General features: G+C 37.4%; 1 protein-coding gene across 3 annotated transcripts in view; it reads left to right on the plus strand.

The window, feature by feature from the left end:
* The window catches only part of AFF2 (ALF transcription elongation factor 2), a 380,075-nt gene that overhangs the window by 218,125 nt on the left and 134,511 nt on the right, over positions 1-27,439 (plus strand). For all 3 annotated transcript variants that reach the window (XM_072123530.1, XM_072123532.1, XM_072123533.1), the window contains exon 4: positions 12,636-12,680. In XM_072123530.1, coding sequence (XP_071979631.1) covers positions 12,636-12,680 — 45 coding nt within the window. The remainder of the gene's footprint in view (positions 1-12,635; positions 12,681-27,439) is intronic.

The following is a 27,439-nucleotide window of genomic DNA, read 5'->3' on the forward strand; positions in this document are numbered from 1 at the left end:
CTCACGTGACAGCAATTATTTGGAAAAATTCAGCAACGATAAAGTGCTCTCACGTGAGAGCAATTCTTTGGAAAAATTTACCCGTGATAAGGTGTTCTCACGTGACCATGGAGAGGGTTTTTAAAGCTTCCTAATTCTCACGGCGCAGCCGTAATGGGCCAGGCTGAAACGCTTTGATCGCTAATGTCCACCCTATGTGTATCGAAATGTTTTGTTGATTTAAGGGAATACAGTTTTCGGATGAATTTCTGTAACTTTGCAAAGGGCTGGATTAGTTTTTTGCATTCAGGTACTTGTTAAGCTTCTAAATTTTCTGGGCACCACAAGCGATTGCAGTGTCGGGAGTGGTGAGTGCATGACATTTCACCTTTTGCTTAGATATGACATTTACTTACATAAGATGATGCCACATGCAGTCTGGAGTATTCATCAATGTGCATGACCTCCTAATAACCTAAGTTGCTATCACCATAGAAAGACCTCTATGTTGGTTGTGAATCACAATGGTCCCACATCTTTAACCCCTTAAGGACGCAGCCATTTTACAGCTTAAGGCTCAGTCCCATTTTTTGGATTCTGACATGCGTCGCTTTATATGGTTATAACTTTTGAACACTGTTACTTATCAAAGCGATTCTGAGACTGTTTTTTACCCACATGTTGTACTTCATTTTAGTGGTAAATTTTGGCTGATAAGTTTTGCGTTTATTTACAAAAAAAAAGAAAATATGATGAATTTTCTGAAAAATTTGTCATTTTTGAAATTTGAAATCATTGCGTTTTCAGACAGATAGATGTACCACCTAAATAAATTGCTGAATAACATTTCCCATTTGTCTACTTTACATTTTCACCATTTTTGAAATGTCTGGATAATTTATTTTGATGTCACGCGGCTTACAAATCGAATAGCGCTTTTCCGGATTTTCAGAATTGACTATTTTGGGGATAAATACAGTTTTGAATGAAAATTTACATATTTAGCATCAAAACCCCCCTATATAATCAACCCAATTTCAAATCTGCACCCCTCAAGCTATCAGAAACAGATTTTACGAAGATTGTTAACCCCTTGAGATCTTCATAGTAATTACATCAAAATGGAGGCGAAATTTAGAATAGTCAAATTGTGCCGGTTATACGTTCATTTAGCCCTAAAATTTACACATTTCCAAAAGATAAAAATACAAAATCCACCATACAATTTGTTCTACAATTTCTCCCGAGTACAGAGACCCCCCATATGTGGCCGTGACTTGTTTTATGGGCACACAGTGAGGCGCAGAAAGGAAGGAGCACCCTACAGCTGCCAGGATTTTACTTTCCTCATTGGCCTCTTTTGAAGGCTGTAAAATTTTTCGCTTTTGCGCTATTAGGGCCATGTGATGCCATTTTTTTTGCGTGATGAGATGCTTTTTCCAATGTTACCATTTTGGGGTTGGTATCACCTATTGTTGAAAATTTAGGAACTTCTTTTTGAGAGCAGGAGTAGAAAAGCATCAATTCTCTACTGGTTTTTTTACTTTTTTTTGTGGTGTTCACCGTATAGACTAATAATCATATTATCTTCATTCTATGGGTCGATACGATAACGGGGATACCAGACACGAATATATTTTCTTGCGTTTTACTAAATTTGTAAAATAAAACCCTATTGTGGGGAAAAATCTATCATTTTTGTATTGCCATCTTCCAAGTGGCATAACTTTGTTACGTTTTTGGCTACGGAGCTGGTTGATGACTTGTTTTTTGCGGGACACGTTGTACTTTGCACCAGTATCATTTTAGAGTACATATGTTTTTTTGATCACTTTTTATAGCATTTTTTGTGGGATTGAATAGGTAAAAATCATAATTTTTGGAGGGTTTATAACAGTTTTCTTTAACGGAGTTCATCGTGCGGGTTCAATAATTATTTATTTTTATTCTACGGGTTGTTACGGACGCGGTGATACTATATATGTGGGGTTTGTGTTATGATTTAGACTTTTTTTTCAGTTATATGTCTCTTTATATGTTTTGGGGCTTTTGGGCATTTTTGGTGATTTATTACTTTATTTTTTTATTGAATAATTTTTTTTTTTTACTTTTTCACTTTTTCCACCATGGGAAATGAACAAGCAATAATCTGATTGCTTGTTCATAATAATACCCTGCAATACTTATGTATTGCAGGGCATTATCAGTGTCAGCCTATGCACTTGCATAGGGTGGCACTCTGCCAGTAAGATGACGTCATAGACGCCATCTTACCGGCAGTTCCTGCAGGTAACACTGGGGTCCAGATCGGACCCCAGTGATACCGTAGCAATGATCGGTGCCCCCCGAAAATGATTCGGGGGGGCCGATCGTGGGGGAAAGACCCCCCAGATGCATGTTAGATGCCGCGGTCGCGATGACCGCGGCATTTAACGTGTTAATCACCCGCGATCAGAGACAACTCCGATCGCGGGTGTTACACTGGGGTGCCGGCTATCAGTCACAGCCGGCACCCCGTGTTTCCCGATGTCGGTTCGGCTCAAATCTTGAGCTGAACCGGCATCGGCTCAGCGCCCGATATATCAGACGCTGAGTGTTAAGTCACTGAGCGTTAAGAGGTTAATAGATTACACTGTAAAGTCAGACAGTTGCGGTTCAGGTTCGCTCATTTGCTCACTAGAATCCTGTTCTGTTGTCAGATTTCCTCCAAGAAGCTCTGCGGGCTTCACGTTTTGTAGTGTTAATTACCAAATTAGGCGAAATAGCTTTTTAAAGTTACATGATGGACGATTTGAAGCAATAAAATAAGGGATTCTGAAAGTGGTTACAGATAAAATATTAATCTGCTCTAAGAAGAGTACATCTGCTTTTCCAGTGTATAATGTGCCGTCAAGTGTTTCTGATCTCTGAATATAGAATTTTATCTTCCTGGTGTCATATAAAGAAATACTATAAAAGTCTAAACATCTTTAGTTGAAAAGACGCCAAGCCTCAACCTGCAGAGAATGGCAGCTCCACAAAGTAAATGAGTGAATACTATTTAGCATCAACCGAGCTCTTTAGCCATAAAGAATTGTCTCTGCCAACATTTCAAACCATTGCAATTGATTTCAGCTGGAAACCAGAATATGACTTTGTGCCCTGGGCTGCCAAAAGAACTTTGGAGGAAAATGCTAAAGTAAGTTGAACTTTGAATTATAATTTCAAGGACTGTGTAGCGATACGGATTAATGCTTTAGCGCTGAATTTCAGAGGCTTTCTGATGCATCTACAGAGATAAAATATGTCTACTCTGACAGCTCCAAAGGTCAATGGTAAAAGAAAATCAGGTGTCTATGCTGGTAAAAAGGGAAAGCATTCATCTGTGTGTATGTGTACAGAAAAAAAATATAAAAAATATATATAATGTGGGTACCCATTTATACTTTTATATTAGGGAATTACGTACCTAGGTATAACCTATGATATTTCTATTATTGTGATCGGTCATGATGAAGACAATTCATACAGGTGGCCGATACTACCATGTTATAAAAAACACTTGTTGGTCAATGCGTTAAAATTTTATATAATTGCTCACAATTCACTGAAAACTGAAGCCTTGCTCGCTTTACTGATCCCCCAATACTCCTGTTACATTACTGAGATTCCAGTAATAATGCTTCAGTGGTGAGCGATTGGTTGATGGGATCACATATGTTGCGGCCTACCAGTATCTAAGTGGTGACATTCTGTAGCACGGGCCTGATGGCTCCTAACTTTCTATAATGGAGGCATCGTGCCTCACCAGTCTTTCCTTCCCTGTCAGCTGCTGCTTGGATTTGATGAGAGGAAAGTTGTCCCTTTAAATGCATAATGCTGGTCTACAAAAATAAACCTTTGATATACCCTACCTTCATTTAAACTCCTACCATAATGTCCTACTGGATGAACTGCACTCCAGACTATGTGAGCTGTGCTGCCACATTCATTAAATAACATCTACCACCAGCATGAAGGATTGTGAACCAAGCACACCGATATACTGGTGTGTGACCCCTCTGGCAGGATCTGCACTTCTTTTAGCTTCTTATTCCCTGAGGAAATCCAGGTGCCATTGACAACTATAGAGCCTGGAGCCCCTCAAGCTCATTTGCATATTTTTTTTCAACATTTAGTTTCTGTAAAAACAAAGTCTTAAAGGGGTATTCTCGTCTGGACACTCACATTCAGTTTCATTAATCTGTCATATATAAACATTTCTTCAATTGGATGTTATTAAAAAAATGTTCCTGTGTGAAGATAATTTCTCATAAATGTAGTCATGTTGTCCCTTAGAAACTAAATAGCTTCCTCGGATACGGCCACCTCTACTGGAGAGATTGCACCAAGAAACAAAAAGTTTTTGTATATGAAATGTCCGGAAGTTACTGCAGGTCCCACAGCCGTCCTGTGGTAATAATCACTGAATCCTGGTGGTCCGGCAGGACTCTATAGCACATGTCTGGCCACCGCTGCCAGAGTGTGATGTGGACGTATCCGAGGAAGCTATCTGGTTCCTAAGGGACAAAATGGCAACATTTATAGGAAATTATCTTCACACAGGAACATTTTTTTTATTAACATCCAATTGAAGAAATGTTTATATATGGCAAATGAATTCAATTAAATGTAAATGCCCTGATGGGAATACCCCTTTAAGTATCTATAAGAATGGCAGATCCTGCCAGAGGGGGCACACACCAGTATGTCATTGTGCTTGGTTTACAATCCTTCATGCTGGTGGTAGATTTCCTTTAAGGGCTTATCTATTGCTTCAACCCTGTAACCATCAATTCAGAGTGTTTAGGGGCACTGCATCTGTGGCATTGAAGGAGCAGTCCCCACATGGATCATATCATCTATAATCCCTTATATTTTGTGACCTTACATGCATTGTTCTTGTATGATGTTGTGGGAGTGATACTCATTTAAAAGAAAGCATCCTGAAATTTAAAAGCTCTAATGGAGCTGACGGAGATTATTGAGCGCATACTCGGTAATCTCCTTTAGCCCCATAGAGATGAACAGGGCAGTCTGGCCATGCACAACTGGCTGCTTTGGCCATCACAGCGGTGATATGAGATATGTCAGACCCATCGGATCCCCCTTCTTGTGATCTGTCCTACCACTGAGGCCACCTTCACATTAACGATGACTACTATTACCAAAGAAACACACTGGGGCAGATTTACTTACCCAGCCAATTCACGATCCAGCGGCGATTCACTAAGGTAGTTCCTCCGACGTCCACCAGGTAGCGCTGCTGCACTGAAGTCCGTCGAGGCCCGCCGGAATGCACTGAAGTTCACCGGCCTATTCCTGGTGAAGGTAAGCGCGAGTCCCGCGAACTTTTTTTTTTTAAATGCAGCGGTTTTTCCGAATCCGTTGGGTTTTCATTCGGCCACGCCCCCCCATTTCCGTTGGCTTCCGTTGGTTTCCGAGGCTTCCCTAAAGTCATGCTTGATGTAGAGGGGGATGCCTTACAAGGCAATACTGAGGCAAAGATTTCCATATCCCATCCTGGAAAGCATATTTTAATATTTCACTGCAGATCTGAAGCATGAAATATCTGTAATATGTTACCTGTGTAGGCGTCATAATATTTTTTTGGATCTGTTCTGATCAGGATGTATTGAACAATAAATCCTATTCATTGCAATGGAGCAATATTTATTTAAAGAAAGCGGAACCAAACTTGAAAACATGATATATTTTTATGGTATTCAAGGTTTTTTTATAAACATTTTTTGGAGTATCAGGAGTTCCTAAATAGTTTGATTTCCGGTCAATTAATGGGTCAATGTATGTCCATCGTTAGGCAAGTCACTGATGTTTCATGCTTCTTTTACTAGGATTTAATCTAATTTGCATATAAATTTGAATAACATAAAGCAGATATTTTTCCTCTTGTTTCTATTTTCAGTGAATATTCACTGTGATCACATTGCAGGGCTTTACATGACGCCACATGCTGTGTAGTGTAAAGATTAATTGCCATTCAGTTCAGCATCATAAACCACAGCGCTCTGCACGTTATCCTCAATTTTCCATTTACAATGCAATATAAGTACAGTTTACTTACTTTGAGGGCACATACTGAAAACAGATTTTTTATGGACTACCCTATGATAAGCCCTGTTAGTTTTTGCGTTTGACTACCTTATTGCAAATCTGAAAGTTTAATATATATATAAGGATTTGTGGTTTGCTGTTTATTTTATTGGTTGCTTTTGAAATTTGGTTACTTAGCTATGTGTCATGAAAACCATAATTTTACTAATGGAATAAAGGCAGTCTCTCCCAAAGTGTTGAGCGACCTGAACAGAAAAGTTTGGTTCCATACTGAACTTTGGCAGTCAGGGTCTGGCATAACCCATCAGGCGGTAACGTCTGGCAGCCCCAATCTCTTGTGGTACTGGGGGTGTGGTTCTGGTCTGCATTCGGTACAGATTTTCAAGTTTGGGTTCAGCCTTGCATTTTATGGGTCCATTCAACATTACTCCCTTAACTTAACTCCTACTTCCAACCTATTGCTGACCCAACTATTATTATTTTAGTGTAATGAATAACATTACAGAGCAGTGCTTCTCTGACCCCTCTTCATCGGCATTGGCCTGATGAAGACTCTCTTTGATTATACTTTTTTGAAAAATATGTCTTTGTGAATAAATATTTGCCAGGTTGAGCTTCAACTCCAGGTTGATAGATTTTCTCTTCACTGAAAGATAATTAAAGTTATGGAATATTCAGGACACAGAGCATTGCATTGTTGATCTTTTAAGCTTGAAAAAAGTATTGAGTAGCATGTAGAAGAAACATAGCCAACATTTTACTACTAGGGCATTATAGTAGTTTTTAGTTAATTTTTAAAATGTTTAATGTGATTTAAGCTGCTCTTTATTTGAGTGTTATGTAATAGAGACTTTGTGATTGAGTAAATTCAAATCCTACTACTAGCAGATAAAGTCCTATCATGACTTCTATTCTCAACTTGGGTCCGGAGACCTCAATGGAGTAGGAGCCACTATGAATTTGTTAAATGTTTTTACACTTTATTACAATTTAGGCATCAAAATAACTTATCAGTGATAGTCAAGCCCTTCTATATTGCATTCAAAAGTCCTGGAAGTTCTTCAGTGTTCAAAAGTCATTCATTAACTGGCAAACATATTATATGTTTCTCATTATGTGATAATCTTGGTAAATGGATGAAGAGGTTCTATCAGGTTTCATCACTGAAAGATTTTCCACAATTAATAATAGAAAAGTATAGTTTAATCCCTTTGTATACACAACCACATATGTTCTTGATATCATGATAGTTATAGATTCAACAATTTCAGACATTAAGTTAAAGAATATTCAAGTTTGCTTTTAGGCAAAAGGGATTTCACACCAAAAGTTCCAAAAGAACTATATTAAATCAGTATTACAGCAATATGGAATTATTAACTATTAGACTACTGATACAAGCTGTTATAACTTGTTCCAATCCTATTTAAAATTTGGAAAATCCTTTTGTGACATGGAAGAAAAAAAATTGCTGAAGTTATACTTAAAATATTTCTATTCAAAATATAAACAAATTCAACTTAAAAGAAACCAACAAGTAGGAAAAAATATAAAAACACTAGAAATACTCTTCATCTTGATCCCTGCACTGTCTTTGCTAATATTGATACGCCGGGATCACCTAGAAAAAAGACTTATACTTCGCAGACATGAGTATTAGGACCCGAGACCCGGCACTGCGGGCTGCGGGAGGTGCGGGGGCATGCATAATTAGCAGCCAAGAGTGCCGGAAATCGTAGCGTAGGTGAGTATCTGATTTCCTTTAAGAACAAACCTAAACAACCTACCTAATATGTAACTCAAGGACTGCTGGAGATAGTTAGTACAGGGTGTGTATCCATGTGGCCAATTCAATGTGATACTCAAATTCGACTACGTCATTCAACTCCGCATCAATGTAGCATAACTTTATATTATCAGAATGACCTTAACAGTTCCTGTACTTTAAAGGAGACAGAAACATTAATAGATGTATCTTAAGATAGGGTATCCATGTTTGATGACATCTGATCTCTAGGACCAGCCTTGGTCTTCAGAACAAAGTTATATACCTGCACATTCAATGTGTAGAGACCTACCCATATATGCATTCCATTTGTTATAAATTTTGTTGGGGATTACATGGATTAGACTAACAGTAGATGCACAAAAACATCCATTGATTTATATGGTTTTACTCATCAGGCTGCATACAAAACTTTGATGCTTAGATTATGTCACATTATGTAAACTTCTCTTAACGTATGCTAAGGATAAGCCAAACATAGAAGACCCCATTTAACACATATGGAGAATGAAAAAAAGAAGCCAACGCCATTACGTGTATAGTGGCCAACCTAAGTAATTGCTGATCTGCTGTAACCTAGTATAACTACTTCCTGTTTCATTCTCTGTATAAGAGATCCGGAGAAAGTCTGATTAGTAAGGTGTTCTGGGTATTGGACCATCAAATATCTGATATTGAGGACCTATTTTGTGGATACATTAATTAACTTTTTAGCATTGAAAATCTATGCAAATTAATAATAACACAGTGTAATCTTATGTGTGCTGTAACTTCAAGGGGACAGTTTTTATTATTATTATATACTAATATGTAAAATATACTAATATGTAGCATTCAAGAGGGTGTACTGTTCTCATGATGATACATACATACCTGTAAATATCAGTCACATTAAGCTGTAATGGCTGTTGTTTTATTTCTATATTTTTTTTTAATCAAAATGTATTGTTAAAATTTAAAATTAAGCAAAAACTCTCAATTTGTAGATTGCGTTTGCTTTGGCATAACTGCTCATTAATTTGAGACTTACACATTACTTATTAGTTTCAATTTTAGTGTTTTAACTAGTTTAATTTCATTTCTCATTAGCCGCCTAGATTTAGCTCTAGTGGAGATGCACAATTAATTAATAAAGCTTTGAAAGCCAAAGAAAATTAGATACTTCCAACGATCAGTTATTTTCAGCAATGAGATACTTTAAGACTATAAAGAATGTTCAGCTAAGATTTGCTTTGATTTTATGAAATAGAACCACCAGACTTGAAACAACTGTCCTCTACTTGGCAAATTAGCATTCATTTACAAAGAATGTGGGAGTTTGTTAAAATATTTCAGCTGATACTCATCTAAACACATCACAGTGTTACCAGACCAGTAGGGAGACAGCCAGACACGCACAGCATACTGCATTCTTCTGAAGAGAAGATGAATATAATCAGTTTACAATCAGAGTATCAAAAAGTTGAAGATGTCTAAGAAGCCTTATACATTCCACCAATTTCATATGAATTTTTTAGAACTGTTGGAATCTTTGGAAATATTTAGGTGCACCAATGAAGTACCACTACCTCCATAATGAATATTTTATGTTAAGTTGGACAGACTACTGTCCTTATTGCGCATAAAGTGCATAAGGAACCATTTTTAAGATTTAAAGATATTAGCTCTTGGGCCATCGTAGTAAATCAATAGACTTAGCTTACAACAATTGGCCTATGAATGTATGTAGATGTAGATGATGTTGTGTTTTACTGGAGTATCATAGATTTTTTTCATCTTCAGTACCCAAAGATAGTATAACCAAGTTCCATTTTTTTTTTTTGCTCCGTTGTCACAGTTAAGCTGGTCTTGTAGCTTTGGCATGTTTCAGCCTTTTCTCCAATTTTTGAAATGGAAGAGTAATAATAAAAAGTGTTGTGACAACATTGGAAGGAAAAGTGCTTTGATAGCACTAACCTTCAGTATTTTGTATCACTTTTACCATTCATTAGTCATGTTTTTTTTAAAAATCTCTCACAAATCTAATAAACAATTCCAAAACCAGGCATTGAGGGAACAGGTTGAGCTAAAATATCAGGTAATCTGGGATTTAAATGTTGGGAGTTTTACGTAAAATAAACTCTTTATGAACACAGATGAATTGTTCTCAAGTATTATTATAATTTAACAAAACAAGAAGCTCCCTATATGAATTGATAAGAAGCCCAACGTTTAGATCCTTTGTGATCTTCATGGCTAAGGTCCAGTGCTGGTGAATCTATTGCACCTATACCACAGGCAGCATTCACACCTGTCCCTTTGGGCATGTGGGCCATCTCACCAGCAGAGAGCTCACTAGACAAGACTTAATGAATTCTCCTTCACTCCCATGCAGCCTAGAACATGCCACGCTTAAAGGGGTATTCTCATTTGGGCATTCACATTCTGTTTCATTAATCTGCCATATATAAACACTTATTCAATTAGATGTTATTAAAAAAAATTACTTTTGTGAAGATAATTTCTAATAAATGTAGTAATATGGTCCCTTAGAAACAAGACTGACTCCTCGGATACGGCCACCTCTGCTGGAGGGATTGCCCAAAGAAACAAAAGGTTTTTGTATATGAAATGTCCGGGAGTTACTGTAGATCTTGCAGCCGTCATGTGGTAATGATTGCTGAAGTCAGTTGTTCAGGCAGGGCTCAATAGCGCATGTCTGGTCACTGCTACCAAAATGTCAGGTGGTCGTATCCGAGGAAGCCATCTCGTTTCTATGGGACAACATGACTACATTTATGAGAAATTATCTTTTTTGTAATAACATCTTATTGAGAAATGTTTACATATGGCAAATTAATTGAGTTAAATGTAAATGCTCAGATGTGAATACCCCTTTTAGGCTATTTTAAGATAACACATGGAACTTCTTGGCCTGCAGGAAAAATGTTAAGAAGAAGGTGTAGACAGGGTTGGATTATAATTGGAGTTATTGGAGCTCCTGTTCTGCATCCCATGATTCTTACTGTTCAAAATCCCCGTGAGGGAATCTACAGAGATGATACAATTTCCCCTACTCTTTTCAACATAGTCTCATAGTCTGTAAACTCTTGTGAGCAGGGCCCTCACTCCTATTGTTCCATATGACTGTTTGTTCTTTGTAGTGTAATATAGTTGTATATGTCCCCTATGATTTGTAAAGCGCTACGTAATTTGATGGCGCTATATAAATAAAGATTATTATTATTATTATTATAACAATATAAGTGTCTTTAGGATGCTATCACTGCTGGGTCATTGTCCAGATATACTGTTGTAGCCAGTATAGCTTTGAAATGTGTATTTTGTGACCCTAAATAAAACATTTTGATAAACTGGTGATAAACAAAACTTAAAAAAAAAAATTTGGTAGTATTAGCTTATACTATGTAGACAAATCAAAGCAAGTTGAGGCTGTGAAAATGAAATAATTTTCCTGTACGACTTTTTGTTGAGAAATTACTCTAGTCCCTTGTCTAACATTGCGATTCGTCTTTGTGAAGAGATTTATTATGTAAATGATGATTGCTAAGATGTCATGGTTTTAAGATTAGCCAATGCCAAATGTCGAACCAGATTCAAATAAGTCAGGGACATCTACATGCTTTAATATGTCTTAAAACAATCAATTAAAACTTTAATTTTCAAGTGACATGTAGGTCACAGAAGAGATTTCTCTATGTAGTACATTTTCTCTGTATACTAAATAGAAATCTGAACCAGAAACACGGCAATTTGACTTTTTTTTTATAGTTAAGTTGTATTTGTACAGACGCAGCAAGCACCCCATTATGAAATCAGTAGACTATTGCTATTTGGATTGTGCATCTGCTTATTCACTTGTTTGGCAAATAACCGAAAAATTTGTTTGGGTCTGGGGTCAGGTTATGAAAATGAACGTGGACCGGAATTCCCAGAAGAAACACCCAGGATTTGAGCTGGGAGCGATCGCAGGTGTTACGTATTTAAATGCTGCTGACAAAGTCGCCCATGGCATTTAAATCAATAGATCTGATATGGAATCCAGTCACACTGATTGTAATCTTTAAATCAATAGTGTTTATTTTTCACACAGGTGAGTGTACACCTGTGTGAAAAATAAACACTATTGATTTAAAGATTACAATCAGTGTGACTGGATTCCATATCAGATGTATTGATGGGATTGGGTCCCTATCCAGAGCACCTGAACAAGCTATTTATAAGGTGTGCGGTACGACTCCTTTACACTATTTAAATCAATAGAACCTGAACGCATTGGCATTAAGATACACAGCCATTCTGGGAAGGCTTGTCGCTCCTGATGCTAATGCGGGGCGAGTCCACACTCCATTGATTAACGTGCCGCTGGTGACTTTACCAGTGGCATTTAAAGAGCTAACGCCCCCGATCAGTGCCAGCGCAGGGGGATTTGAACCGAACCCAGATCGGAACTTTGCAGTTTTACTACCATAAATGAAAACAATCTCAGGGGACAAGGGAAAAGTCTCAGAACTATCTATGTGAAATTTGGAGTGCAGGGAGAAGGATTTATAGGGACATGTTGAAAGGAAATATGTCACTTTAGAAATGCTGGTAATTCTGGTTGTCAAATGTTCTTTTATTATCCAAAACTGACCGGTTATGTGTAGTATTTCCTAAATAAAAAATAAGTACTTCCTTTTGGACATTTACATTTTACAAGCAAGGATACTATTGCATGCATATGCATTCCTTTGGACCGAAGCTGGTTACTAATATTATGAATCTTTCTTTACAGGTCAGTCTTCCAAATGATCCCAGTTGTGTTGAAGAAATCTTAAGGGTGAGTTTTAAAGTTCTCAAAATATCTCAATTTGTTTGCAGGTTTTTTTCAACATATTGTTTTTAATTTCTGCATTTGTATTGAAAGTTAAAACTTTTATACACTCCATTGTCTGGGGACAACCACTGCAAATGTATTCACTTTTCAATATACCGGCCCTATATCTAGGACATTTGGCATCCAAGAAAACTTTAATGTTAAAAAAGGGAATTAATGAATTAATGGGTTTTTATTCGCTCAACGAAATACAAAGATTTTCCAAATTCTTTGGTTGGGGTTATCAAGATTTGGTGTGCAAGAGCTTGATGTTACCCTCATCCATATCCCAGGCCAGGCAATTCTACGTCAGGTTTTTCCTGGTATAGAATTGCATTATAGCCTGCACCAGCTGACTATGTGGCCCAACATAGCCCTCCTCAAGCCCATTTTTGTTGACTTGGCATGCAGGTTATGTAAGTTGGGAAATTGTCACAATTCTTGTCCATGCCAGAAATTTTAACTATATCAAGACTTGTATCCCAGTTCAAACCTTGATAAACGACCCCCTATGCCCTTGTCTAAATAAGTGATATGGTACTATCTCCAGTAATTCTTGCCACTGACTACCTCATATAGATTCTAAATGTGATCTAACTTTCCTTTTCTCCAACTAAACGTTTGGTTAATATAAGGGCATTTATAGACTGGTATAGTACAGAGATGAAACCTACAGAACTGATTTATTTTTTCAATAAAAAGTATAATTTTGGCAAAGGCATTGTACAGTCAAGAGTTGTACTATTGTGGTCAAATCTGATGGCATATTGTACCTGAGAGTATTTATAGAAATCAGGGGATAGTAAATCATATTCACATTGGAGAATTCGGTATGATCTTAGGGCCTGTGAAGATGTGAGTAACTCTAGTATCCCATTTCAGTGTCCACATGGGGGCCTTTTACATTTGGGATATAGTCTCAAGTTTAATGCATGTAGTGTACTTTCACTATATAAGTTCTCTGCAGAGTTTCTTTAAAGTACTGTAATTGTGGGACAGGCGAGTACACTGATTATTTACAGTTTTATAGTGATTTTTAATAGGACATAAAACATGGCTGAAAAATGTCAACAGATCCTGAGTAACATGTGTAATATGTCTCAGAATTCAATAAATCAAGAAAGAGTGGCTATAACCTGAATAATTGTTTCTGACTCTGTATTCCTACTTGTTACTTCAAGGTTTCTTGTCACAGATTTTGGTGTCAACGGGGAATGTACTTGTCTGAGCAATGGGATTTTCGAAATATAATAAAACTTGTATGCCGAGAACGAGTTTCTGCTGAAAGCACTTTCTTCATGTCTTTCATGCTCATTTCAAGTGGCCAAAGACACACACTTGTAATTGATGTCAAGGAATTCCTGTTTTTGTCTGTATGCCGCTGTCCTTAGCCCTTCTCTAAGTATAGACATAAATCATCATGACATGAGGGATATGATCCGGAATTGAAATATATCTATTTATTAAAGAATTCTTAAGACCAAAGAAGGAGAACAAACCTGATGTGTTTGTGGTCACTTTGGTGGAATGAAACAAATATTCTTCAGATTAGGAAAATTAAAGAAAACAATTGGTTCATCATATCTTTTTTTTTTTAGAAATATGCAGAAAATAATTTATTCAATAATTAAAAAACCCTTTATATAGTAAGCCCATAAATTGAATCCCTAACTGATTAAAACTTCTTAGGTCAAAAACAAGTAGCTGGAGCTCTGTTTTTGTGATAAATAGGTGGGAATCCTTTGTATTCCTGTTATAATACAAATGCATCATAAAATTTTGTATATATGTAAAAAAAAATGATATAAGTGAAAGTGGTACTTCCTTTCTTCCCAATTTGTATGGTATTTCCACAACTGTGACATTTATCATATCCATGAAGTTAAGTGGTGCTCTAATTCCAATTAATACATTTGCACTGCATATACAGTCAAATAGAACCATGGTAAAGGAGAAAATGGATGGTACACACCAATCTTCTGATTATCTTATTACTTTATTTATCATAAAAATCAAACTTACATACAGGAGAAATAACAACAATAGGGAAAGGGAGGGCTTGTCGGTGCCTATGCTGAGGGAATGGCCATTTCTCGCTTGTTGCCCTTCTTCTGACCTCTAGACACCGGAAGAGACCAGAAGAAGTGCAACCAACGCAAAATGGCTGTTGCCTCAGCATAGGCACCAACAAATGCTCCCTTCCTTATTGTTGTTATGTCTCCTGTATTTAAGTCTGTTTTTTACACCAAATAAAGTAAGAACATAATCAGAAGATTCTTGAGTGCCGAACATTTTCTCCTTGTCCATGGTTCGATTTGTCTGTATATGCTTAAATATGTAACCTTCAGAAAAACACTGTAAGAGGTCAACTCAAAAATCAAGGTCAGCTTTTTGTATATTTTTATTCTGTAATTGATTATATAGCCCATATAAGGTTTATGCATACAGCTCTGTTATAGGGCCATTGACTGACCGACCATATATTTGGAGACATAACAAGATCTTCTGATACTATAGGGCAGGATCTAAACCCATCACTGGAACTATAATGGATAGTGAACATGCCAGATAAATGACTAAATGCTCTTATTCCCCAGTGCAAGATACATAAGAAAGCTATATTCTTACATAGCAAAGGGACATTTGAGACCTCACAAGCATAAGGTCCCAAGTGCTGCCATTTTACTCCCTTATCTTATGCACTGAGCTAATGTATAATAAGGCCATATTATGTTAAGATTTAAGTACTATTTTCCAAATACTCTTGAGACCCAAAGTGAAGTGTTTGGCCCAATGACTCAACATGTGCAGTAAAGCACCACTATGGGATCAGATTTTCCAAAGTAGGGAGCAATGTATCTTTTGAATTCAACCATATAAAACGACATATTCCCCTTTTTTCTTCTTTTATTTGAATTTCTAGAACATGGACAATGCACTGACACACTTGTAGGGCTGAAAGGGTTATTATATCACCGGGAAAGAAGGCCTTTAAATTAAAGTTTCAATTAACTGTGTGATCAGAGTCATCTTTTCTCATGTCCTGCCAGCTAGCTGCAATAACCCTGCACTCTATAAATATATATCAACGGCCAAAAATGCCCTTGACAGTTGAAATTACATGTGCAATTTCCATTTTTTGTGTGCTGTTTAAAGCACTAATGGATTTAATCAGCCCCATCTCTATTTGATGGGACTGTTTCATGTAACACAATTAGCAGGTAGAGACCTTTATTTGCTCTTCCATCATCTTCCTAGTAAAATAGAAACTGACATTAAGGGAGATGCTAAATTTTCTTCTGGTAAGAGTAATATAAAAGGTAAGATGTCCATTGAGGTTACACATCCGCTTCACTGCTGAAAAGGATTTTAAATATTTTCCTATGGAGTCTAAGAGAGAATGGCATGCAGTAGGGCAGTGAGAAAGTTGCCTACATGATGTGAATTTACAATCATAATGCGGACGTCACTGGGAAAGTGAGTAACAAGCTGAAAAGCCTAGTGAATCATGTGGACTCGTCAAATGGAAGAACACGAGAAGAGATGATGTCAAACAGTTGTAACTTAGCAACCTGGCATTAGGCTGTCAAGAGACGTGGTGACGGAAAGCACCTTTAAATATCCTAGTAAATAAATGAACGTAATATATTTTAAGAAAGATTGAAGACAAAGAAATAGTTTATTTGTTCTTCAGCTTTGTTTTTTATTGTTGGAAAATATGGACCTTTATCCTAGTCCATGAAATATCAGGCATAAAGTAGAAGCCACGGTGAAGGAAACCTATCAGTTATCTGAAATCTGTTAGCATTTAGATTTCTTGTCTTCAAACACATTTTTTCGACCGACAATAGCATTTATTGTTGGAACAGTCTTTGTTCCTAAGCCATTTGTCAATAATCTTAATAACACCAAGCCGGAGCCGGAGAGAATGGCTGCCACTCACTTGTCACAGTCAGAAAAGTATCGGCTATTAGGAGTTTGAAGACAGTTTAATAGACAACATGATGTTTGTTTTATTTAGACAGAAAACATCACTGATGTCCTTTCATATGTTTTACTCAGTACTAGTGGTTAACCAGTGTAGTGGATATATCTATTGTTGAAGCCCAAATCTGGCAGTGACAACGTGGAAAAACCTAAAAAATATAATGATATATTGTGTTTCTAGAGGAAACATGGACAGTACCCCACTAGCAGCTAATTTTAGGTGATATGGGGAGGACTTGTAACCCTTTACAAGGCATTGTTAGTCAGGGGGGTCAAAATCTAGTGACATGTCCTCTTTAAGGATAGCGTAACAATTGCTTGACCACACAAAGACACATGTAGATTATCACTTCAATGTAGCTTTGAAAACTAAATATTAGGAAGGGTTAAAAATTTTTAAATATTAAACGCTCAAAGCAAGAAAACATAAAACATACACCACATGTTTACACTAGCAATTTTAAAATTTAGGCTACATTTTACCCTAAATCATTAAATTGTTATGAAGGGGCTCTACTTGTCAGCAGGGTTTCTTCCCAGTAAGCTAGGAATCATATTTGGGGAAACCTGGAAAAAGTAGTGGATTATATTTTAGGTGGTTTGGGTGATAGCCAGGGCCCAAGCCTTTTAGGGTCCCTTTATTTCCAAACCACCCACCAAATGTTATACTTAGAAGGACCTTCACCCATGAAATCCTTCTACATCTGTTCCTGCTCTCAATACACATGTACTCAAGAACGATTTCAGGACCTTTGAAGGAAACTGCACAATGAAAGAAAACAGAAAGAACCCATCCTCCATTCCACAAGAACCTTGATTCTAATACCATATGTTGGAAGAGAATTCTGGACTTGTAGGACTTGCATGATAAATGTGGAGCACGGGTCAACTGAGCACCAGAATGCCCATTTCAGTAAAGTCACATGAAGAATAGTGCAGCCGCGATACAAAAGTGTCACGTGTGACACATATGTGATGTGGACACTTCTTAAATACCCGTACAAGCAGTTTGCACTGAAAAGGATATGCAATGTCCAACAGAAAACTGGAGCAAGGACCTTAGTAAATGCGGGCCAATGGGTTGTCTGTAAAATGTGGGACAGGTTAGTCTTTCCACTGCTACATGGGACGCTCTAAAAGTAGCATATGACATTCAAAACCTATATAATGTTTTAAGTTCTTTATTACAAGTCATGTTTTGACTTTGATGTCCATTGCTGTTATCTTTATATGAGAGAATGTGTAATGCTTAAAGTCTTATCCACAATACAAATCTGATAATTGGATCTTTCTCGCTATTTTGGCCTTAATCCATCACTGACCTGACACATGGTATTAACCGCGTGTATGATACCATTCTCGAGGTCAGAACATACAATATTCATTTGGTGCTTCCGACTTGAAAAATTCAATACTTTTATACCAAATCCTGCTACATTTCTGTCTGCTGTATATCATAATATTATTTGTATTCTGTGAACAATAAAATATTTACATATTACTCTGTAATAAAGTAAAAAGATCAATTATCTTCACATTTGTCATCCATAATAGTAGAGTTACATTTTATAAGACATTTAATTCTAATTCAGATCCTTATTCAGGAGAAAGAAACACTTTTGTATATTCAGTAGAATTATTAAAAAATATAACTTCTTTTATGCAGTAAAATTATGTTAATTTTTAACGCTGATTAGCACAAATTAAGTTAATTAAAGTGGACATTTGGGAATAAAATATGGGTAAACCACTCCTATGGATAGGATGGGAATGATAGAAAATGCAGGTTTGATCACAACCCCGCTCCAGTCCCCAGGGGCTCCAAACTTCATTGCCATTTTGGCTTATAAGTCATTTTACATAACATTCATCCGTCACATAGACTGGTCGCAGTTCAGTCCCATTCTAGTTAAGCAACATCCCATCGAAACCTCAATGCAAGGAACAATGGGTTTTGTAAGAAGCAAAAAGACTATAACACCCATCCAAATATTGTAGTCTCTACATATAGCTGAATAATGGAGGTGCAAGGCATAAATAATAGTAATAATAATTCATTTATTTATATAACGCACACAGATTAAGCAGCGCTACACAGAACTTGCCAAATCAGTCCCTGTCCCCATGGGGCTCACAATCTAATCAACTACCAGTATGTTTTGGAGTGTGGGAGGAAACCCACGCAAACACAGAGAGAACATACAAACTCTTTTCAGATATTGACCTGGAGGGGACTTGAACCCATGACCCTAGCGCTCCAAGGCTGTACTGCACTACCATGCCAAGTACAGTGCTTGGCAATCTTCATCAGCACCATAGAGATAAATAGAGCAGCCAATGCATGCACAACTGGCTGCTCTTTTCATCTTGAGTTAAGATGAGGTTACAATAGACCCTTGTTCTCGTGATCCATGGGGGCCCCATCTAGGGCTCACTTGCATGTGGCTGGAAAACCCCTTCAGTGTTCCATGGAATGTAATGGAAACAAAATTACAATTGTGAAATTGATAACGAAAAGTAGTGGATCTGAAAGGGCAAAGTAGTGTGTTAGGTGGCATAAGAACTCTTATACTGGCTGATCAATTTCTATATCCCAAAAAAACCCTTTAGGGGTTAATGTTCGATGTCACTTAATATTTTCAATGTACAATATAATCTAATCTACATATTATTATACTGGATGATTAGATGATATTTGGTGTCGGATCTCGAAAATATTGTGAGTTATTGTGAGTCATGAGGGATGCAGATGTGTCAGGTGAACCTTAAAGGGGTATTCCCATCTGGGCATTTACATTTAATTAAATTCACTTTCCTTATGTAAACATTTCTTCAATTGGATGTTAATTAAAAAAATGTTCCTGTGTGAAGATAATTTCTCATAAATGTAGCCATGTTGTCTCTTAGAAACCAGATAGCTTCCTCGGATACGACCACGTCACACTCTGGCAGCGGTGGCCAGACTTGCGCTATAGAGTCCTGCCGGACCACCAGGATTCAGCAATCATTACCACAGGGTGGCTGTGGGACCGGCAGTAACTCCTGGACATTTCATATACAATAACCTTGTGTTTCTTTGTGCACTCAATCAGAGGTTGTCGTATCCGAGGAAGCAATCTCGTTTCTTAGGGACAACATGGCTACATTTATGAGAAATTATCTTCACACAGGAACAATTTTTTTAATAACATCTAATTGAAGAAATGTTTATGTATGCCAGATTAATGAAACTGAATGTGAGTGACCAGATGAGAATACCCCTTTAAAGTAGCCCAATTTTAATCTGCGATCCTCCCAGTCTATGTGTAACAACAACTTTTTAAGATTTATGATAAATCAATGGACTAATGGAGCATTTGGCTTCTATTCACTTGTTAGCTGTTATGTGATCAGACATCCACCAACTTCTGATGAAGCCAAACCTCAATTGCAGAAAAATGACCAGTCAAACATATAAATACCATTGGCAGTAAGCTGCAGAGCTCAACTTCCTTGTATTTGTACGTGGAAAATCCATGCCAGGTCTGACTAATAGGATAAACCATTCCAATATGCATGCACGACTAAGGAAGCAATTAAATGGACATGAATATCTCTGTGCTAAATAGACAACCATGATTTCAGATTCTCTTAACATTGAAAATTCTGTTTTTACCCAAGCTGTTGTATTATGCTTTGAATATATTTATCCAGATGAATTATTTTGTGCTGTTCAATGGATAGATATTGTCTACCTCCTTATGAATTTTTGCTTTTGGTATTCTATTCACAGGGTAGAATATCAATAACAGTTTGGTAGGTGTCCAAAACCTGAATCGGGGTGATCTGCAGCTTTCTCATGCCCCCACTATACACTTTTTGGAGCGTTTGCTTCCAGATTTGTCCAGTGCAAACCAGGGTCTGGCAAAAGCACAATGGTCTGGGTTCTGGTTGTCTGTCTTCTGCTGATTTAATAATGCACAAGGGGTTTAAAGGAAACCTACCACTTAAAAGTGGTAGTTCTTAAACACAGATATATGGCACTAGCTCAGGGTGAGCTGGTGCCGGAGCATATTTTCATTAGTAGAATAAACCCAGTATCAAAGAGTTATATTAACATTTATCTCGGCGCACCGCACTAGGGCACGGTGCACCATGCACGCGCTGGATTGTGAAGTTCAGGAGAGCTGGTGACGTCACCGAGCTCTCCAGCACACTCGCACCTAAGCAACTTTGCACGGCCTGTTTCCCTGTGCAAAGTTGCGCAGGAGCGAGTGTGCCGGAGAGCTCGGTGACATCACCGGCTCTCCAGCACTTCAGAATTCGGCGTACGCACGGGTGAGCTCATGGTTCGCCCTGCCCTAGTGCGGTGCGCTGAGATAAATGTTAATATAACTTATAAATCTGTGATACTGGGTTTATTCTACTAATGAAAATATGCTCCGGCACCAGCTCACCCTGAGCTGGTGCCATGTATCTGTGTGAAAGAACTTCCACTTTTAAGTGGTAGGTTTTCTTTAAACACCTATTTAAAAGTCTTACTAATGGTAGACAGCCCTAATACACTTGCTTATTATTTCTTCTAGGTGATGAAAGTGTTTTTATTATATCCGGTAACGGTACAAATCTTCTAAAAATTAGTGTATACAATTATGCACGCCCCCACTCATTGTAGCGTCTGTGTGATCAACAGGTGGGAAAAGGTTGCAATGAACAGTGTGGGTGCATGCATAAATTGACAGCGGAGTCAAGAGGCGCTTCGGTGAAATAGGCTGGAGCGCCACTGGCTCATTTGCATCGTATTATAAACTAATTTTTTAAAGATTTTAAAGATACTCCAGGATATAATAAAAATGGTTCCCACCCCTAGAGCAGTGATGGCGAACCTTTTGGAGACAGAGTGCCCAAACTACAACCAAAAAATCCACTTATTTAAAGTGAAGTGCCAACATGGCATTTGAAGCAGTAACTTATTGCTACCTGTTCTTCCACATCTTTCATTCGTATCGGCCCCCTGATGCAACCAATACACTTGAAAGAAGGAGGACAAATTCAGACTTCATTGTAGCTTCTCTACAGGGTCTCCCTGTAGAGGAAGAATAGTGGGTTCAGCAGGAGGACATACAAAGATAATGCAGTTCTGTCAGCACCTTGTCACTATTCCTGCAATTGCAAACTGCCAATGAAGTGTCGCTTTAAGATAGCGCTGAGAGCAGCATCTCATAAGTTTCCTGGGATTGCAGGAAGTTTTGGTGGATTTGGTCCTATTTGGTGAACTCTATCCTGGGGCGATGTTCTGAGTGCCCTCAGAAATAGCTCCGAGTGCCACCTCTGGCACCCGTGCCATAGGTCCGCCACCACTGCCCTAGAGGATGCAATGAGCAAGTGAGTTAGGGCAATATACCATAAGTAAATCTGATGTCACATGTCCTTTAAGCTATATACAGTATAATGTACACACTTTTTATATATGTATTACATACATGAAAGGAATCTATCACAACTGACAAAACTGATCATCTATAATAGGATTCGCCAAGTTTGCTTCATGGGTTTTGTTTTTATAATGACAACAAAGAGCACCTACTTTTCTAGTTTGTCTGCTTTTTTAACAGAATCTGAGCATTACCCTTAAATACCAAAAATATTTCCATTAATTTATTGTTGACTTTACCAAGTCAGTCCCAGCACCATTTTTAGAGGCAATAAATTTATTGTGAAGTGGGGAATTCAGGCCAGGTCCTGATAACTTGCCATTACAAAGCTATTCTCAAAAGTATAAGATCAAACTAATCCTATTGCAATACGCATGGGATAGTTGGAAACATTTTAATCCCAGTTATAAGATAACAGTTAAATTCTTCACTGAAGACAAATACATCCGATATGTGATGGCTTCCTCAGAATAAAGACTGTTAACATTAGTCCCAGCCACATGTCTAAATCGTTTTCACTGGAATTACTTTGGAAATTTGGAAGTAACTTGTTGTTTTTGACTGTAAGAATTGTATTAAATGTATTTCTGCACAGCATTAGAATGCCTAGGGGATTATGGGTTCATGTTGTATCAGAATGATACTATAGAACCATTCATTCTTACATTGTAGCTGATTCTTTACCGATGCCAAAAGGGGAAACACGTCAACAAACTTTAGATAGGTCAATAGTACAATCAATATAAAAACACTTTGTAATATATTCTTTCTCTACTTATCTAGCTAATTTCCTGCACTCCCCTTCTTGTTCAACTGGCTTCACTCAAGGAGCTATCAAATTACAAGTACTCATACAGATGAGAGGAGATGGGAAAGCAAAGTCATGTGAGAGAAGCAGAGACCTTAATAGAAATGTGCTGATTCAGCTAATATTTAATTTATTTTGGGGAGGATTTTTAAACAATTTGGAATTATAATTTTTGGCTGGTAGAGAAAAGCTTCCAAACCTCAACAATTCTCCCAACTCACCCTCTAGCTAAAACAGTACTGTTTAGGGCGCTTGATTAGAGGAATCTATCATGTTGGAGGAAATAAAATTTTCACATTTATGCAAATGAGCTTCCTGCTGCAACAGGTAAGGGCGGTGTCTGCTGGTGCACAGCTTTTCTTCTTTCTATACCTTCTGGCAGTGGTTAGTGTTGTGTAGCCTAAGAAGCAGAGACTGGTGACCTTTAAAGTGGGTCTCCAAGAATTCATTTATAATCCAAAGTGTTAAAAATGTAAACTTTCAGAATGTTAATATATTTTAAAATTAATTCTAATACTGTATATATTAGAGGAAATCTTCCAGCAAAATCAAACATGCTAGACTAGCAATAATCACTCAAAGATTCAGGGAACCTGGCCGAGGTAATATACTTATATTTGTTATCCATGGCCTTCTTTCTTCTTAAATCAACATTTTGACTTATGCTAATGAGGCTGAAGGGCTACCCAGGCCCCTGTGTGATATGACTTTACAGGCTTTAACATTGTCTTACCCTTCCCCTACTCCCTCAGCACTTCTGCAGGGAACAGGACATGCACACTACACCAGTGCCGAGGGAGCGGTCAGGAGGAGACAGTGTAACAGCCAGTAAAGCCAGATCACAGAGGGGCTATGGTAGCCCTTCAGGTTAATTCCCATAATTTTAAAAGCTGAATTTAGAAGGAAGGAGGCCATGGATAGCAAATAAGAGAAGATTACCACAGCTACAGTGCCTTTATCTCTGAGTAAGTGTCCCTGGTTTATGCTTTAATTTTCTTTAAGGTATGTACAAGAATAAGAATTAGAATATAAAGTCATTACCTGTTATTGCTAAAAAGGTGGCAAATAGTAAAACCAATAAGTTTATGTATTTCAATGTTAAAAATAAAACTCACTAGTTAGAAGAAAGGAAAGGATATGTGTGTCACGCTGGTGCACAACAGGACATTACATAACTACATGAAACATAAGAGTCGCATAGAAGTAAGGGTTACAGGTTGTATGTTTCAATAGATACACAATGCATCAGTGAATCTAAATCTGTGTGAATAGAGGAGCATACAATAAGTAGTGTGAACTGGTATACCAGAAAGTAACAATGTTGCAAAGAAGCTGTGGGATGGCGACATTCCAACGCGTTTCGGCTGTCAAGTCTTCGCCTGGAGCTATATTTCACTAAAGATGCTATTGAAGCTTAGGTTAGTTACAATAATAATAATATTAGTAGCAGTAGTATTGACTCTAGTAGTAGAAGTACAGGCAGTCCCCTACTTAACCCTACGTAGTTACAGACAGCCCCTCGTTACAGACGGACCCCTCTGCCCACTAAAATTTCTAGTGAAGCTCTCTGGATGCTTTACTATTGTCCCAGACTGCAATGATCAGCTGTAATGTGCCTGCAATGAAGCTTTATTGACAATTCATGGTCCCATTATAGCAAAAAAAATTGAAAATTCAATTGCTACTTGGACAAATAAGAAAATTGTCTGGAACTACAATTATAAAATATACAGTTCGAACTTACATACAAATTCAACTTAAGAACAAACCTAAGGAACCTATCTTGTACATAACCAGGGGACTGCCTGTTGTATTATTAACCAGAATAGAATCGGTTATTAGTAGTAATAAATTAAAAACAATTTAATTCCATCTTTCATAGCCGTCCTCATCATCAGAAACATGTTAGCATTTTACTTTGCTGTTTTTCGGAAATCTATTCCAGTAACTGTAGGAGCAGAGTGTTACAGAGGCATCATTAGTTGGATTTGTAAAACTAAACAAGGCTTTCCTTTTTATAATACAGGCTATGCTAGCAAATGTCATGTTCCACTTGTCATATTCCAGTGATTAATTTGTACTTCTATCTCTGTGAACAAACAATTCTGTGTGTTCTATAAAGCTGTGTCTTAGTAACGTCTACAAACTCAGCCCATCTCCCCAAGGACAAGGGGAAAAAATCCTCTTGTGGTTATGAAAACCACATAAATTGCACACTTCCAAAGACGGAATTCTTTGTACCATTGGGTCTTGGCAAACATTTTAATATCTCTGTTACTTACACTGGATGCACATAGAACATTATTGCAGCTGCTGAATGTTAGACATTCTTAAAACTGTTTTGGAAAGACTTTTCTAAAAACTCAAATCATAAATCAAAGAGTTGGGTTTACTACAGTGTCTCGGCTGCTTTGGTAATGGTTTACTTTGTAACATGAACAGAGCTACATTAATTTGTGAAAGCATTTATTCCTATTGGTAAGGTCCCAGTGCTGGCAGAATATCTCAATTTCATGTTCTGATAAGCTCTATTTGTTGTAGTTTGTTTATCAGAAATCCATTACATATGTTAAGAAATAAACATATTCAGAAATCTAAAAATAACATAAAACAAGTTACATTTCTTTACCTGCAGTATATGGATTGAATGCTATGTAAAATTGCTATTAAGTGTGATTTGATGCTTTGGATTCAACAGTAAAAGTATATGTTGTAATTTTTCAGTTTTTCTGTGTTATTTTTTTTAAATATTCTTTAACAAAATTCAGGAGACAGATGTAAGGTATTGTCACTGCAGGGCTAAACTATAACCATTACTTAAAGTACAGAGCTATAAGTAGGTAAGAAGTGTTAACAGCAGTTTCAGGAGAGCCACAAGCTGTAGGGGTTACTACAGTAGGGGTGCTGCTGCGGTGCTAGCGGTGTTATGGTGTTATAGTAGTTGGCTGTTGGTTTTGCAGAAGAAACACGCCTGACTTGCGGTAAGGCACTGATTGTTATCTCTTGCATTTCATGTGCTCCAATAAAGCCATAACTGGTGCTCTTGGCTGCTAGGTTCCAGTTCCAGTGCTCTGTTGAAACCAGTTGTGTGACATGTAGCTGCTGCTGCTGATCTGCTTAGGTCCTCTACTTACGGCCTGCCCATTGTGACCTCTGGTGAAGCTCCCTGGATGTTTTACTTTAGTCCCAAGCTGCAATGATCAGCTGTATGGTGTCTTTAGCCCCTTACCGACATGTGACTTGCCCGGTGTGAGTGCATGGAGAGGGCTCACGCGCTGAGCCCTCTCCATAACCAGTAAGTCTTTGCCGCATAATTTTTTATAAATGTTTTATTTTTTTTATTCTATAAACTTAAACATGTTTCGGTTTTCCCATGGTGATCCAGTGCTACACCTCTTCCACAGCTCCCGGTCTCCCAAGCCATGTAGGAGGTACAGCACTTGATCGCCATAGGAAAACTTGGAAATATGTAAACAGGAACTAGGAAAACGTAGTAAGTCCAGATTATTATTATGTCTCTTGTCTGCATTTATGGGAATATAGAAAAAACAGAATAATGCCGACAACCCCTTTGATTACTAAGCAAGTCACTCCTTTTGTTTAAAGCAATTTGCCAAGCAGCCAATCATCACCCTGGCCTGAGTATAAGACCTTATTGTTCAAGCCTTTGACCAATGCTCGCCAGATAGTTTACAATGTTCCCCTGGCAGGCCTTCTTTTTAATATTTAGTATTATCATATGATAGGCACTTTTAGATCCTTGTCTGCTCTTTTTGTACACTGTAAAATCTTCAGACTAGGCTTGTACTGTACAACAACTAATTACATTTAAAGTTTGTTCTGGAACTTCAAGTGCCTTACAAGACATAAGTACATAAATGTGCTTGAAGACTCTCCTTGTGCTAGTGTATACTTCAAGGGTTATAAAACCCAAACATTATCCTTTTAAACAAGAAAAAAAGAGCATGACCAACTGCGACAGCTACAACATGTGCAACTTATTATGATGCTTTTGAACAAAATGTGGAGAACAAGATGCCTATATTACTTCATCTGAAAAGTTTGTTAACATGGAAGCCAAATAATTGGTGGATTTCAAGTGTTTGTTTAATCTTAAGTATGATAAAAAAAAATAGCTTTTCTGTCGTGCATCAGTTAACATGATTTTAGAATTAGGAAAAGTTCAAATAATGTGGAAATAAATCAAGGACCATTTTTTTTACTGCCTTCTAACATTTTACCCAATCTATCTTTAAATCATTACACATGTTACATTGCATTGAGCCTATTTCACATTTTCGTTTGAGATTTTTGCTAAAAAAAAGTAATGTATGATAGTTATCTCACTAGCAGCATGCATGAGTCAAAACATTTAAAAACTAGAAAATAATATAATAAAATACTGTACAAGGGAGTACTGTAGGGAGTTTGATGTCTTAGGCTTGGCCTACTGACTCCTCTGGGAATTATTCTGAATGGTAAAATAACTTTTAAGCAACAGGTCAGGTTACATG

Source organism: Engystomops pustulosus, chromosome 9 (assembly GCF_040894005.1).
Source record: "Engystomops pustulosus chromosome 9, aEngPut4.maternal, whole genome shotgun sequence".
Lineage (NCBI taxonomy): Eukaryota > Metazoa > Chordata > Amphibia > Anura > Leptodactylidae > Engystomops > Engystomops pustulosus.